The sequence below is a fragment of the Rhynchophorus ferrugineus genome, unplaced genomic scaffold (assembly GCF_030347505.1).
Source record: "Rhynchophorus ferrugineus isolate W39M unplaced genomic scaffold, kcgeb_rfMv2 rfM10, whole genome shotgun sequence".
NCBI lineage: Eukaryota > Metazoa > Arthropoda > Insecta > Coleoptera > Curculionidae > Rhynchophorus > Rhynchophorus ferrugineus.
In genome coordinates this window covers 29,836,666-29,851,717 of record NW_027472589.1, presented here as the reverse complement: position 1 = coordinate 29,851,717, position 15,052 = coordinate 29,836,666, and the positions used below count along the sequence as shown (strand labels likewise).

Here is a 15,052-nt window from a genome sequence, read left to right as displayed (position 1 = left end):
CGTGTCAGAGTATTTGTCTTGATCATATTTGAATCACCCTCGTATTTGTATTATCTTAATATTACTTCTCACAGAACATTCTTATAGTTAAATTCTATAGGTCCATATAATACATGGACTAAAAAATCACAGGCCTAACACATAGCTAGCGCTAGTTTTATTGCATTCACCGCTTTTTCAGTTACCACTAACCTTCAAGAGAAAACTTTTAAAATTTTATGGTTTTCTACTCATCAGTTTGTGAGTTATTGTGTTAAGAGTAACACTCTTTTAGTTATTTTCAAAACAATGAATCCAAAACAATTTCGTGTTATAATTTTACACTGCTTCTTGATGGGAAAAATACGTTTCAAGCGAAGCGATGGCTTGAAAAGTGTTATAAGGATACCGCTCCATTAGAAACAACAATAAAACGTTGGTTTTGTGACTTCAAACGTAGTCGTAGAGACACGGATGATGCAGAATGCAGTGGACGTCCATATGAGGTGATAACACCAGAAAATATCAATAAAATCCACAAAATCGTTTTGAATGATCGATAAATGAAGTTGCGTGAGTTAGATAACATCGGAAAGATATCAAAAGAACGTGTTGGTTTTATATTACATGAGCATTTAACTATGAGAAAGCTCTGTTCAAAGTGGGTGACGCGTTTGCTCGCTTTTGACCAAAAACAAGAACGTGTTGATGATTGTAAGCAGTTTTTGGTCATATTTAAACGTAAAAAATGGAATTTTTGGTAACAGCTGGTAACTGCAAAAGATAAATCGTTCTATAAAAGTGATATTGAAATGTTAGAGCGACGCTGGAATGATTATGTTACTTTTGATGGAGATTACGTTGATGAATAAAGTCAATTTTGAACAAAAAATACGCGTTTTCTTTGTTACATCCGAAACTTTTCGGCCCATGTGTGTTTATTATGTTGATATTACTTCTCTAAACTATTATGTACGGATATTAGATTTCCTTCCAAATAATCAGTACATTTTTTGTATTTTGATTCGAGTACTTTTCTTTTCATTTTGATTTATTCCCTCCTTTTGGATCTTTCTGTATTAAGTTCTTTGAGAGTTTGATGTGGGTTTTCGTCTAATAAGTCTTATAATTCTCTATCTTCTAACTTTTTTTGCGCCTCCAGCCCTTTCTTTGTCATTGACATTAAAATCACCACTTATCGTCAAACAACAACAATGAAAAGATACCAAAACCATCAAATTTAACAGTTGTATGACGTTTAACATTTTTTTTATATTAATGCTTCTCAGTTTTATCAACAGATATTGCTGATCAAAATACATGCAAGCATCTAATATCATCGCAGTACTCGCAATAACAATAACATCGTTGAAGGCTCTTTACAGAAACAAACAATATTCTGTTTTTTTTAATTACACACAGTCTTCTTTAATAATCAACACACGGCTTTGTTGGCGCAGTGGTAGAGGCGACAGGACGGTAATACGGACGATTGCGATAATAGCGGTAAATTTATATTTGTGGTTGTTTAATATTTGTCATAGTCCTTGGCAGGAGCTCAAAATCCGACAAAAAAATTATCCCAGTCACGCTAGTAACTAGGCTGGGTAAGACTGGATGACTTCTAGGATGATTTCTAAGTTGGTCACTCGCCATTCGGTAGACTTAATGCCGAGGACCATGGTTCGAAGCTCACATTAAACTGTAGGTCCACTCCAGACAAACCCCCCTTGGTAAAAAGGAGACCTTAAAATATGTGCAAAAAATGATCCAAAGTAATATGTAGAAATACTAAAATCGTATATTCCGATCTTCAGGATAGTGTCTAGGACCTACGTTTCATCTATTGTGTTCCAATGAGAAGAAATCATTATACCTACATTGGCAAATAACACTATACTCCTAACAGAAGGCAAGAATCAAGAAGCATTCAAGAGAGATCAAAATTCAACAATGTCCAAATCAAGCTCATATGGAAAGAACATATTAAAAATAAAATAACTGAGCCAAAACATAACAATGAACTACAGTGGAAAACTAAAATTAGTATGGATATGTATGTATATGGATATGTATATATAAATATGGAACTGCACCATAGACAGGACTGTGGAAAGCCTTGTAGGAGAACAAAAGATTTATCGTCTCTTGAGAAGGTCAAACAATCTTGAAATTTATGATAAACCTTTTCAGGATGTTGGTATGATACCTACTAGTGTGATTAAACTTATTCCTCATTTCGTTGCCTTTTATTTTTACTGCCGAAAACACTAATTAAGTGTTCACAAAATACTATTTATCCATTCGAATAGAATTAAGAAATAAATTACGGAGACTGTATGTCAATACATTATAAATACTAATACTTTATAGGATGATTTCAAAAACGCCTTTAAAAATATCGGATATAAATTATATACCCTTGAAAAGTTTCATAACACCCTATTTTTAGTTGACTTCAAAAAATATCGCTATAAATCTTTAAATAAACATGTTCGTATTACAGTTTATTATTTTTACGACCGTACTTATAACAATAATCAACAAAATTACTAGTTTCTTATCAATTACCTCTTATTTTGGAAAAAAGACCAACACTTTGTTACATCATCGGTCTGCTGAGAATTATATCGTGGTTCCCCTATATGTAAATTGGAATTTTAAATACCATAAATGCGAAACTTTTATTCGACAAAAGAATCAGCATTGGAATCAGATCATATATCTATTAACTCTAAAAGTTCCATGATAACATACTTCAGAATTCCAAACAGTTGAATTCTCCAAAAAATTAAAGAAAAGAGGCATAAGTAAATTATAGTCGCAGATATCCATATTAAAAAACCAAATTGACTATTTTTTTTTCAAAACGTGGATTAAATTTTCATTATCGTTTACTCTAATATTAAATTATGTTAAAAATTACCAATACTAATTAATCAATTTTTCCAGGTAGACAGTGTATTAAGGGCCAATGAATATACCAAAGAATTCAAGGAGGGTTCGGTTAAGTCATATGATTCCAACCAATTACCATCCAACAATCCCATAGAAGATACCAGATCTGAGGCGTCCTGCTTGCTTACAACAGGTAAAATAATACAATAACGAAACCGAAATTACTTATATTTAATTTATGGTGTTTTAGGATTTTTGGTTGGTGTTTTTGACGGTCATGGCGGAGGCGCCTGTGCTCAAGTCATCGCCAAAAGACTATTCAACTATATAACGGCATGCCTTCTACCTCACGACATCCTCACGCAATACCAGTCGAACTTAAACCAGCCCAAACCGCCTGATTTGATCGAGCCCTACAACGACAAGGTACAGTTTGTGGAAGATGTCAGGGATATTTACAAAGAAAGCTTCACTAGATTTATCAAGGAACTCGCCGAGGTACAGTTGATAGTCGTAATAATACGGGTAATAATCACGATAATACCATTAACAATGTTTCAGGAAGGCTTCAAGCACCATTTCGATATGAGTGGCGCCATTGAGAGGGCCTTTTTGAAATTGGACGATGATTTAAGTAGGGAAGCGATGCCGGTGAATGGTAAAGTCAATTTAAAGACACTGTCAGTAGCTATGAGTGGAGCTGTGAGTTGTGTGGCGCACATAGACGGGCCACATTTGCACGTAGCTAGTGTAGGAGATTGTTGTGCAGTTCTGGGTATGTTTAAACAAATATTACTAGATGTATTTAATTAATCAGTACAATCCTCAGTGCATCAGATATTGTTTAAGAAAATAATGTGACTAAGTTACAGAAGCCTCGCTAACTTCAAAATACTTAATTCATCCATGCTATAATGATCAAGAAATGTGAAGAATGTGAATGACACCAACACTCACAGCAAACTATTCTCTATATTTTTGGATAATCTACACTCACATATATAAAATTTTAACAGTTTCTTCTTCATAGGCTTTGATTCTTTAATTTTCTTCACCAGAAGTAGCCTACCAGGTAATGGTGACCCAACAAGCATCTACCTGGAAATATTGTGATACTTAACATTACATATTATCATTATATACAAATTGAGAAATAGATCAAATGCTATTCTGTCTATTTTTCTATTGAGCTGAAGAAAATATATTTCCTAAACTTAGGTATCCTAATGTGTACAAGTACCATCCTTATACCTTATACTCTTATTACACACTTATACTAATGCCTAGTGTAATGATATTTTAATGGTTTAGCTTGCATCTTTTTCAGAATACATACAAGCTCAGTCAACTTTATTTGAACTACTCACACAACAGTTCATGACAATTTTCTTGATTAATATTTGTCTAATCAGAATTAAGTATATATTGCTTTACTGCTATAAATAACAGTACCATTGACTACTAAACGCAATTCTCTTACTATATCCCCTGTGAAACTAGTTATAAATCCATTCCTATTTGATGTTAACTAATACTACTTGAAGACCTAATTATTTATTTCAGTTGTAGAGCACTTAAATCTCATTGAAAATGTGAGATTAATGATATTATTTATTTTTGTCTGTTAGGGTCGTTGTCTGAAACTGACTCCTGGATCGCCAAGAAACTAAACGAAGAACATAACGCTTATAACTCCGTGGAATATGAGAGAATCCTCTCAGAACATCCTAAACAAGAACAAGAAACTGTGATAAACATGGGACGACTGCTGGGACAGCTGGCGCCGCTAAGGGCAATGGGAGACTTTCGATTTAAATGGAAAAAAGTTGGTTGTAATCCTAATGTCGTATTTTTTTATTAATAATTGGACATTTTCAGGAAATTATAGTAGATTTGGTAGCTAAGCACTTTGGTGATCACATGATACCTCCTTTTTATCATACCCCACCGTATCTGTCCGCCACGCCTGACGTTGCCTATCACAGGTTAACACCAAGAGATAAGTTTTTGATAATAGCTACGGATGGTCTCTGGGACTGTGTGACACCTTTGGAGGTAATATTGATCCTATACATATACATTCAAACATTGTATTATAATTTTTACATCTGCACATTTCCTATTTTAATCTGTACTAGCGACCCGCCCCGGCTTCGCACGGGTGCAATGCTGATACTAAATTAAATACACTACAGAAAAAATATGAACGTTGTATATAAAAACATAGCGGCCCGCTCCGACTTTGCACGGGCATAAAATATATATGCCTATGTCACTCAATGAAAACATGATTAAAATCGATCCAGTATTTTTGGTTCATTCATTACTGCCCTTGGCCTGCACGCATTAAATTTGGAGTAAAACAATTCCTCTTCCCCTATACTTACTATGAAGATTTCCTGCTATCTTTGGAATATCTAAATTCATACAATTTTTATTACATTACACATTTTTAAACGCAAATTTTAAATTTGTAATATCTCCGAAAATATTTGTTTAATTTACATGCTGTAAGGAACCATATTGATCTATATTAATTGCACACTGTATTTAAGGTACTTAATTCGATAAGGATTAATGCCGTATTGCTTAAAATAGCTTCGTAAATAAGCCATTTTCTCACGTAAAAAGTAAACAATAAAAATGGTTAATGTGGGTTATCCCTAAAAGATAAACATATACCATCGCGGACTTTTTTGTAGTCCTTTTTATAGTGTACAATACTGTAGTACATTAATTTGATCTAACTCGTAGGGTTAGGCAGCGTTTTTGCTAATTGCTAAATAAGCCTAAAAAAATAGGTTAATTTACGACAACACGTTAGAAACCTCTAAAATTAGCAATGTTGCCTTAGTATATTATGCATGTATTATACATATAAACCTTCCTCTTGAATCACTCTATCTATTGAAAAAAACCGCATCAAAATCCGTTGCGTAGTTTTAAAGATTTAAGCGCACATAGGGATATAGGGACAGAAAAGGCGACTTTGTTTTATACTATGTAGTGATTAGCTGTGTAAGTATCCGGTCTTATTCTAAAATTAATCAAAAAAATCACAATAAGCAATTTACCCAAAATACATTTCTTGTAAACATAGAAGTTTTTAAGGAATACAATTTAAACTTTTCGCCAAAACTCTAGAGTTATAATGACGTCAAATTTTCGTAAACGCTATGGTACAAATGGTATAAAGAATATGGAAATTGGGGAAAGAAATGGAGAATATTGGAGAGGACAAGGTATCCTTTTTCTCCATATTGATGTAAAACACGGAAAAAATAACATGATAGCAAAAAAAAATAAATAAAACAAAAAGTAAAATCTACCATACACTGAATAGAACAAAATATTGAAAGGACACTAATAGCAGTCCAGATAAATCCTTAGTTTTTAAAAAGGGGACTTAAAATATAATACAAAAACAGAATGCAAAAATGAACTAAAGAGGGACTAATTAAAGAAAATTCAAAATAATTGATGGTGCATAACGACAGTTCCGAAACAAAGGATCAACATGGTAAAGTAAACATGAAAAAAGATATATAAGCACCTGACGACTAATCAACTCCAAGGGATCTCATTCCAATCAATCATCATTCAGTTTCAGTGATTATTTGTTACCATAATGAATACAATATACCTATTGTAAAAAATATTTGCCCATTATTTAATAAATTTGTTTCCAAAGAACAAAAATTAATGATACAAAATACAATTTAAAATATTACTTTTTCAAGCACTAAATATTTGAAAAAAGCGCATTCGCCATTTTTTTCGTTTTTAACCAGGGTTTTATTATTTTACCATTTTTAGTTTGTGTTGGTGAATAACTTTCCAGAATTATCATAATCAATCCATTAGTAATCATATGTAACCATTTGATCAATAAATGGGTCAATTACAAATCAAGGAATTAATAATTGTAAGAAGCTTTGTTTTGTTCTTCGGTCACGACTAATCAACTCCAAGGGATCTCATTTCAATCAATCATCATTCAGTTTCAGTGATTATTTGTTACCATAATGAATACAATATACCTATTGTAAAAAATGTTTGCCCATTATTTAATAAATTTATTTCCAAAGAACAAAAATTAATGATACAAAATACTATTTAAAATATTACTTTTTCAAGCATTAAATATTTGAAAAAGCGCATTCGCCATTTTTTCATTTTTAACCAGGATTTTATTATTTTACCATTTTTAGTTTGTGTTGGTGAATTACTTTCCAGAATTATCATAATCAATCCATTAGTAATCATATGTAACCATTTGATCAATAAATGGGTCAATTACAAATCAAGGAATTAATAATTGTAAGAAGCTTTGTTTTTTTCTTCGGTCACGACTAATCAACTCCAAGGGATCTCATTTCAATCAATCATCATTCAGTTTCAGTGACTATTTGTTACCATAATGAATACAATATACCTATTGTAAAAAAATGTTTGCCCATTATTTAATAAATTTGTTTCCAAAGAACAAAAATTAATGATACAAAATACAATTTAAAATATTACTTTTTCAAGCACTAAATATTTGAAAATGCGCATTCGCCATTTTTTCATTTTTAACCAGGGTTTTATTATTTTACCATTTTTAGTTTGTGTTGGTGAATAACTTTTCAGAATTATCATAATCAATCCATTAGTAATCATATGTAACCATTTGATCAATAAATGGGTCAATTACAAATCAAGAAATTAATAACTGTAAGAAGCTTTGTTTTTTTTTTCGGTCACGACTAATCAACTCCAAGGGATCTCATTTCAATCAATCATCATTCAGTTTCAGTGATTATTTGTTACCATAATGAATACAATATACCTATTGTAAAAAATGTTTGCCCATTATTTAATAAATTTATTTCTAAAGAACAAAAATTAATGATACAAAATACAATTTAAAATATTACTTTTTCAAGCATTAAATATTTGAAAAAGCGCATTCGCCATTTTTTCATTTTTAACCAGGATTTTATTATTTTACCATTTTTTAGTTTGTGTTGGTGAATTACTTTCCAGAATGATCATAATCAATCCATTAGTAATGGGTCAATTACAAATCAAGGAATTAATAATTGTAAGAAGTTTTGTTTTTTTTTCGCTCGTTGACGTAGTACCTGTTTGCTAATTTTTTAGTAAAGGTCATGATATTTCCATCATTATCATTTCCAAAAAAACTATATAATGATTGTACAAACTTTTTTGTGTACCGAATATTCGTAAAGCGTATTCGCCAATTCCTTTGTCAATTTATTTCTGCTTGTATTAGGTTTGTAGGTGGTGGTACAAATGGTGGTGCGTAGGTAACAATTTGATCAATAAAGCTTTGTTTTTTTTTGGTCATTGACGTAGTACCTGTTGGTGGTGCGTAGGTAACAATTTGATCAATAAATGGGTATATTACAAATCAAGGAATTGATAATTGTAAGAATTTTTTTTTCGGTTAATTGACGTGGTAACAATTTGCCAAAGTTCATGCTGTTTCCATCATTATCATTTCCAAAAAAACGTGTATTGTATGTATCGAATGTTCGTAAAGCGCATTCGCCAATTCTTTATTAAAGCTATTAATTTATTGCTACTACAATTTGTAGAGTATCGATGATTTTTATTTATGTTATTTTAGGCTGTTCGCCTGGTTGGTGAACACATGAAGGGCAAGGTCACCCTGCAACCCTTGAAGCTACCCAGAAAAAGTATGAAACTGAACGAGATCAACGACATGCTGCTGCAGCGCAAGGAAGGACTGAAGATAAAGCCTCGCGACTCGAACGCCGCCACCCACATCATACGCAACGCCCTCGGCGGTACCGAGTACGGCATCGATCACACCAAAATCGCGCAACTGTTAACGTTACCGGACGATGTGGTCCGGGTTTTTAGGGACGATATGACCGTAACCATAGTCTATTTTGATACCGAATTCCTTCGACATTGTCCGGCATAAAATCAGTAGTGTTTCGCCCGAGTTTAATTTGTAATCTGTCTTTTCTCTGGTCTGTTAATGTGGTCAATAAATTTTATACTCGAGCTCTTCCCCTGGCTGTCGATGACCGAATCCGATAAAATTGATGAAAAATACGACTGATAACAATGTTTTCGCGTCCGCTCTGTTTTCTCGCGCTGTTTTTACTAATTCCCGATCAAACATCTAGTCAATACTTGTTTTAATCTCCGAGTAGGTTGTTTTTTTTTTCTCATTTTCGTTCCTCACTATCTTAGTTTCCTGGTTTCGCCCGTCTCGTTCCTCGTCCTAGTTCAATATTCTCCAACCCAATCCTCATATCAACGCCACTGGCCGCTATCGATGCCAACGTGTTTTTTTTATTCGCTCACTACAACTGTAACCACCAACATTGTAGACAATAATAGAACGTTTTTGAAATATACAGGTTTTTTAGGGTTTTTAATATGTAAAATATATTTCTTGGCTAGATAGAAAAAACTCAGCTTGTTGTGACTATTATGTTTTTGTTTCTATGTTATTGTAGATAAATGAATTTATTTATTATTGAAGCTGTTTTGATCTGACTACCTACTTATAAGATAGGAATTAAATTAAAAAAAGATGGGTCCAATACAAGTGGCAAAAAATAATCTTAAAATATTTATAACTTGAGTTTTTTAAGTATATAGTTTTCGCTCTATACAAGCAACTTACAACACAATCCCTTGTATATGCAGTTGCCTGCATAAAACAACTTCTATACAATCTCATTCCATAACTTATAGTATTAAGTCAAATAAGAATTCCTTTATAACATCTAATAATAGTTCAGTTCTAAAACGACGAAATGTATTAACCACTTTTTTATAGCAAGCCTTGATATGAAACCTTGACTCATCATGTTGACAAGTAGAATTATAGAACACATTTAGAAAATGTACCAGTAATTGAGGTATGTAAATAAATATATAAAGATACCCATATATATTGGTTTGAAAACAATATTAATCTTGAATAATTTTCTGTGAGCCAGTTACAGTATATGTAGAATTTATGGTTGCCTAAGAAGCGAAAAATTGTCAAAAAAATGTTTTGTTTGATTTGTAACTGAATAAATCATTGTCAAGAATGAAACACTGCAGATATTATTATAAAAGAAATAGTGCTTCCAGAATAAAGTATATATAAACTAACCAGTAATTATAATTTATAACAAAAATTTTATATAATTAATAGCTTGAGATACTATGCTTCTATGCTATGACTGGTTCTTAACAACTTATATTAAAATTGAAATTACATAGTTAAATTATTAAAAACTAGCTCGTAAGATTACTATTGATTGATTTTCCAGTTGTAAATAATTTTAAATTAGGTAGGAACAGGATTTACATCTTGAATATTGTAGATTGTCTGAATACCGACTAATGACTATTTCAGAGATGAAAGGCAATCATAGAAGTAATCCTAAAAGTCAAACAAGGCCTGGTTTTGAAAATGAAGTTACTTGTTTAGGTTCGTATCTATGTATATCCCTTGTATTTTTTTAAATCAATTAGTTGTACATAATTAAAATGTTTAATATATATAATTTTTACACATACTTAATGGCATCGAAAAATAAAAAGACAAAGGTATAGAGATAACTACTTGTATAAATATATTTGAGGGCCCGTTCAGGTCAGTTATGTCAAAATTATGTAACTGTTTATCAATTGACACTAAACAAATTAAATGACTGTCGAATTCTTACCCCGAATATATTTAAAACAGTTACATTTAACTTTGATTTTGTTTCTAGTCATGTGGGTTATAGATCTCAACTTCTCCTGTATGAACCTGTCATTGGATAGCTCCACAAACAGCATTGTTACCAATTTAAGGGTGAATAACAAACACGTAAAGTACAGATATCCGTTTCTCCTCCTGGACTATTGTGTTGAAACTGCCTATTCATAGAAATCAAGCTGGAGTGCAGGTGGAAGTAAGTATTTGTTCAATTCTAGTAACAATTGCGTTAATTGAATAAGTCAACCACCTCTATCAACAATTCTGTAAGCTATCTAAAGTTACTCTGCTCTAATATCTCTATTCTCTGAAATATTTTATTTTCATTTTTTGCACTCCTAAGTTAAGCAAGTAATTAACAAGCCCTTCTTCATTCTAGCAATTTTAGAGCCATTGTGTTTATACATAAAAGAACATAGGAGCATTAATCTTGAACATGCTGGAAAGTAAGGAATGCTAATAAATAATGTCACTTAAAAATACATATATAAATATATTGTAATGGAGCAACTTATATTACAATTTTATGTATGTATAGTTGCCTGTCGATTTTTAATAATTCACAAATATCATAGCGTATTTGACATTTGGATGTATTTACAGTTGCCTACAGAAAGTCAAATAATTCAAATGTTCTATTTGATTGATACTATTGAACTGGTTTTTGTTTGGTCGAATCACATAAGGCATAAATCTCTCTGTTGCCTGCATATATATTCAGTTGTGATTAAAGTCGTGTTGACTATTTTTTTCCTCTCCCATAACACTTTATATTACTTAACAATAATTTCTCTATTATTTAGATTTTTTGCTGTCTTCGGTTAGCTAAACCATTAGTTAGTGATCCCATATGCATTGTAACAATTCTACTGGGCCTTTGTATTTATAAATGAGAAAACATTGAAGAATTAATTTTGAAAATTCTGGAAAATAAGGTAGGTTAATAAATACTGATATTTAAAAAAATGCCCTTGGTTAGTTTAATTTATGGTCTAACTATCAATTTTACAACAAATGTTAAACAAAAATATTTGTTTAAGTATAAAAGTTATCTGATTCTATTATCGTGGGAAGCATATTTCTATTTCTCTACTTGCTATGTTGCCCTAGATCTGGCTATTTAAGGTTGAAGTACCCTTCCTTTTAATTAATTCTGAATGAAACCATGTTCCATTTTTTAGTAAACTTGGGGCCCAAAGATGGAAAAACATTTCAAATGTATTGTAAGCCAATTAGTATGTAAAGTTGTGTACTCGATAGCATAGTTTTAATCAACTGGGTGTTTGGTCCAATATTTTTTAATATTTCTTTTTTCAGATTATCGATCGCGTGTATGGAGTACAGACGTTTAGATGAACATTCTTGTTTTTGTATTAATACTGGGGCCTTAATCAGAAATTGAGATATATTTCAGAATTATTTCCAACGGCCAACTTTATATTAAGGTAACAATTTTAAATTTAAATATGTATAGTCATATAATAATATAGCGAGTTATATACTGCATAAATATAAGGTGTTTTCTGTACACATATGCAAATATAAATATATATATTTCATGTATATAACTTTATATTATATATATTTGGGGAAGCTGCCTTACAAAATAATGTTTCTCGGTGAAGCAACTTACATTACGGCCGTGTGTATATGTAGTTGCCTGTACTCAAGGAAGAATAATAAAATATAGGTTTATTCTGCTGTGAAGGCTTCCTGTAATATTTTTGTATTAGGCAACTTATAATACACAGCTGCGTATGCCCGGTTGATCGATAATACTTCAAATCAGTCAAATTCCTGGTGTTAGTATCAAATTATGTTAGTATTTAAAATTTGTATTTTTAAATTTATGGAATGAAATATTTATTTCTTCCGCATTTGTAGAACCATTTGTGCAGATGTGAGATGTGTGCATATAAACATGTGCGTATATTTGTTGTTTACTCTTGATTTTAATGAAATCAGAATGAAATTTATACTATTATTTTTTTAAAGGAAACCTCTGGGCCCAAAAATAGAAAATTATTTCAAACATTTTGTAAGCCAGTTAATTTGAAAAGTATGCAATCATTAATGTAATTTTAATCGATACATTTTCCTTTTTTTAGTTTATCAGCCCTTGTTTGCATGGAGGACAGATCTTAAGCGATTATCTTTTTAAGGCAAGTAAAGATCCAACATGAAGTAAATAAACAGTTTATACAATGGAAACTGCGCCGATACAAAGTGCTTGTTCAAGATATGGAGATATTATAGAAGTATATCTAAAAGCTGCCTCGAAATTAAGGTACGAACTTTAATTCAAATATATATGGATATATAATGATAAAATAAGACTTTTTCTGTGAATATATGCAAAATATATCATAGGTCTCAATTTTTATATTAGTTCTGCTTGCTCTATATATATATATATATATATATATATATATATATATATATATATATATACTTATGTATTATCGGGCAACTTACATTACTATTACGTGTATATAAAGTTGCCTGATCATTAGAACGATGATTTATATAGTATGGCTTTTTCCCTCGAAATTCTTGAGGTTAGACAACTTACAATACACGTTCGTATTTACACAATTGCCTGATAAAACTTGACTAACATTCCCCTGTCTGTTCTATACAAATGTTCTATATTTGTATAAATTTCTTTATATGATATTTGTATATCTATTCATTTTAGTTTGAAATCAATAGACATATCAGAAATAGATATGGGCCACATAAATTGATCGAAAAGCTGGCTAAAGAGCAGAATAAGCATATTAATTTAAATATTTATAAATATGTGATTATGTATTAAACCATATAATCAGACTGTCGTAATATGCATCCGTACAAAAATGTGTGTAATAAATAAAATATATCTTTATATATTTGAATTTCTTACTAATATATATTCCGTTGTTATGTATCTTGCAGTACAAGCAACTGTATAATTGGTTGCCTCTATGAGCCATAATATTAAATGACAATGGCGTATTTTAAAATTTAATATTCCGAGAGGTTAGATAACTTAGAATACAGGTTCTTGTACGTTCGGTCACCTGATCAGAATATCTAATATTTTAATGGTTATTTTCCTGTCAAATTCGGAAATAAAAGGCAACTGATAATACGGTTGACTATAAGGCGGCGTAAATTTTAGTATGATTTTAGCCTTTATGTGTGTATAGTCTTTATTTTTCTAATCATATTCTATCCCGTTACAGAATTTACAAGATAGTATAATCTAATATATTTTTTATTTTGTTTTTTCAGTGCTAGGCAACTGTGCGGTAAGTGAACATCCGGATGTAGCAGTGTTGAACAACATACAGCAAAAAAAATGTAAGTTGTCTCTTTATGATTGCTAAAATCATAAGTACGTAATACATATTTAACAATAGTTTTATTATCCCATCAATATACAGAGTTGCCTTGGCACACCGTGAAGGCAGATATATAGTTATTATTTTAGTTTAGTTAATTTATCGGTACTTTCTGTACTTTTTCTAGACAACATCACAGAGGGAAATTAGATCGTTCGTCTTCTGATGTGAACCAAGCAGATGCTGCTCTGAGATAGGAAAACATAGTAGCAACCCTACAGTTCATGGTGTTTGCAGATAGAAAAACGGATCGGAATTAACCCTAACAATGAACTACAGTAAATCAATGAACATTAGTATACCAAAAGTTAAGAGACATTATCAATTAATAGTTTAACTTATAAAAAGTTTTTATCTGCCAGCAACTTATAGTACACGACTGTGTATATACAGTTGCTCGAAATATATCTAACCTATGTGCAACTTTTGTTACATTTTATTGTATATGTAATTGCCTATATTTTAATTCGTATTAATACATGTTTGGTAACTTATCATACAGGTGGTTGTATATGTGGTTGCCTATAAAGATATAAAGCCCACAAAACATTGTTGTGTATATCAAGTTGTCTATCTTCGAAATTTCCGTATCCAAAATTATTTGACATTTTTTAATAATTAATTTATATTATGTGTAAAAATGTTTTTTTGTATTCTTTTTGTGACAACTGTTTAAATTATATTTTTAGCCAAACAATGTTATATTTGTTATTAGTAGTTTAAGCCATTGATTTTAATTGTTTTGATTGATTGTTTTTTTTTCTCCAAAAATGATTTTTCTAAGTATGTTTAATTACTTGTAAACCACTCTGCCTACAATTGCAAATAATAAATGTTATCAAAATTTAAATTGAACTTTTAATTTTGCCCCTATAACTCCATGAAATAAGACAAAATTCTGTTATTTGAAGAACAGAAACGTAAACAAAACGATTTATATTATTTATATTTCTTGGGTAAAATTTTTTTGGCTATAGATGACAGCAAAAATAATTTGTTGATATTCTCAGTCACTTATTAAGAACATCGAGAAAGTTTTTTTGGT

The 15,052-nt window shown here is 30.9% G+C and overlaps 1 protein-coding gene and 1 long non-coding RNA gene across 8 annotated transcripts in view; both read left to right on the top strand.

Annotated features, from left to right (window-relative positions):
• The window catches only part of Pdp (pyruvate dehydrogenase [acetyl-transferring]-phosphatase 1-like protein, mitochondrial), a 38,523-nt gene extending 29,126 nt beyond the window's left edge, over positions 1-9,397 (top strand). Inside the window, exons 2-7 of one of the 2 annotated variants that reach the window (XM_076416459.1) lie at positions 2,932-3,070; positions 3,128-3,375; positions 3,439-3,652; positions 4,506-4,702; positions 4,756-4,932; positions 8,513-9,397. In XM_076416459.1, the coding sequence (XP_076272574.1) occupies positions 2,932-3,070; positions 3,128-3,375; positions 3,439-3,652; positions 4,506-4,702; positions 4,756-4,932; positions 8,513-8,833 (1,296 nt within the window). In that variant the 3' untranslated portion in view covers positions 8,834-9,397. Of the gene's footprint in view, positions 1-2,931; positions 3,071-3,127; positions 3,376-3,438; positions 3,653-4,505; positions 4,703-4,755; positions 4,933-7,088; positions 7,185-8,512 lie in introns of those variants that run through there. The other variant, XM_076416460.1, reaches the window with a different exon arrangement.
• Positions 9,398-9,643: 246 nt separating this feature from the next.
• On the top strand, positions 9,644-14,857 carry LOC143204042 (uncharacterized). 6 transcript variants are annotated; one of them, XR_013007491.1, is made up of 8 exons: positions 9,644-9,785; positions 10,242-10,348; positions 10,635-10,817; positions 11,425-11,556; positions 11,939-12,066; positions 12,730-12,908; positions 13,898-13,966; positions 14,135-14,857. It is a non-coding gene; the product is annotated as an uncharacterized LOC143204042 (long non-coding RNA). The 6 variants fall into 6 exon arrangements; XR_013007492.1 differs by having other exon boundaries at positions 9,660-9,785; positions 10,274-10,348; XR_013007493.1 differs by lacking the exon at positions 9,644-9,785 and adding an exon at positions 10,079-10,208 and having other exon boundaries at positions 10,274-10,348.
• Positions 14,858-15,052: the final 195 nt, after the last annotated feature.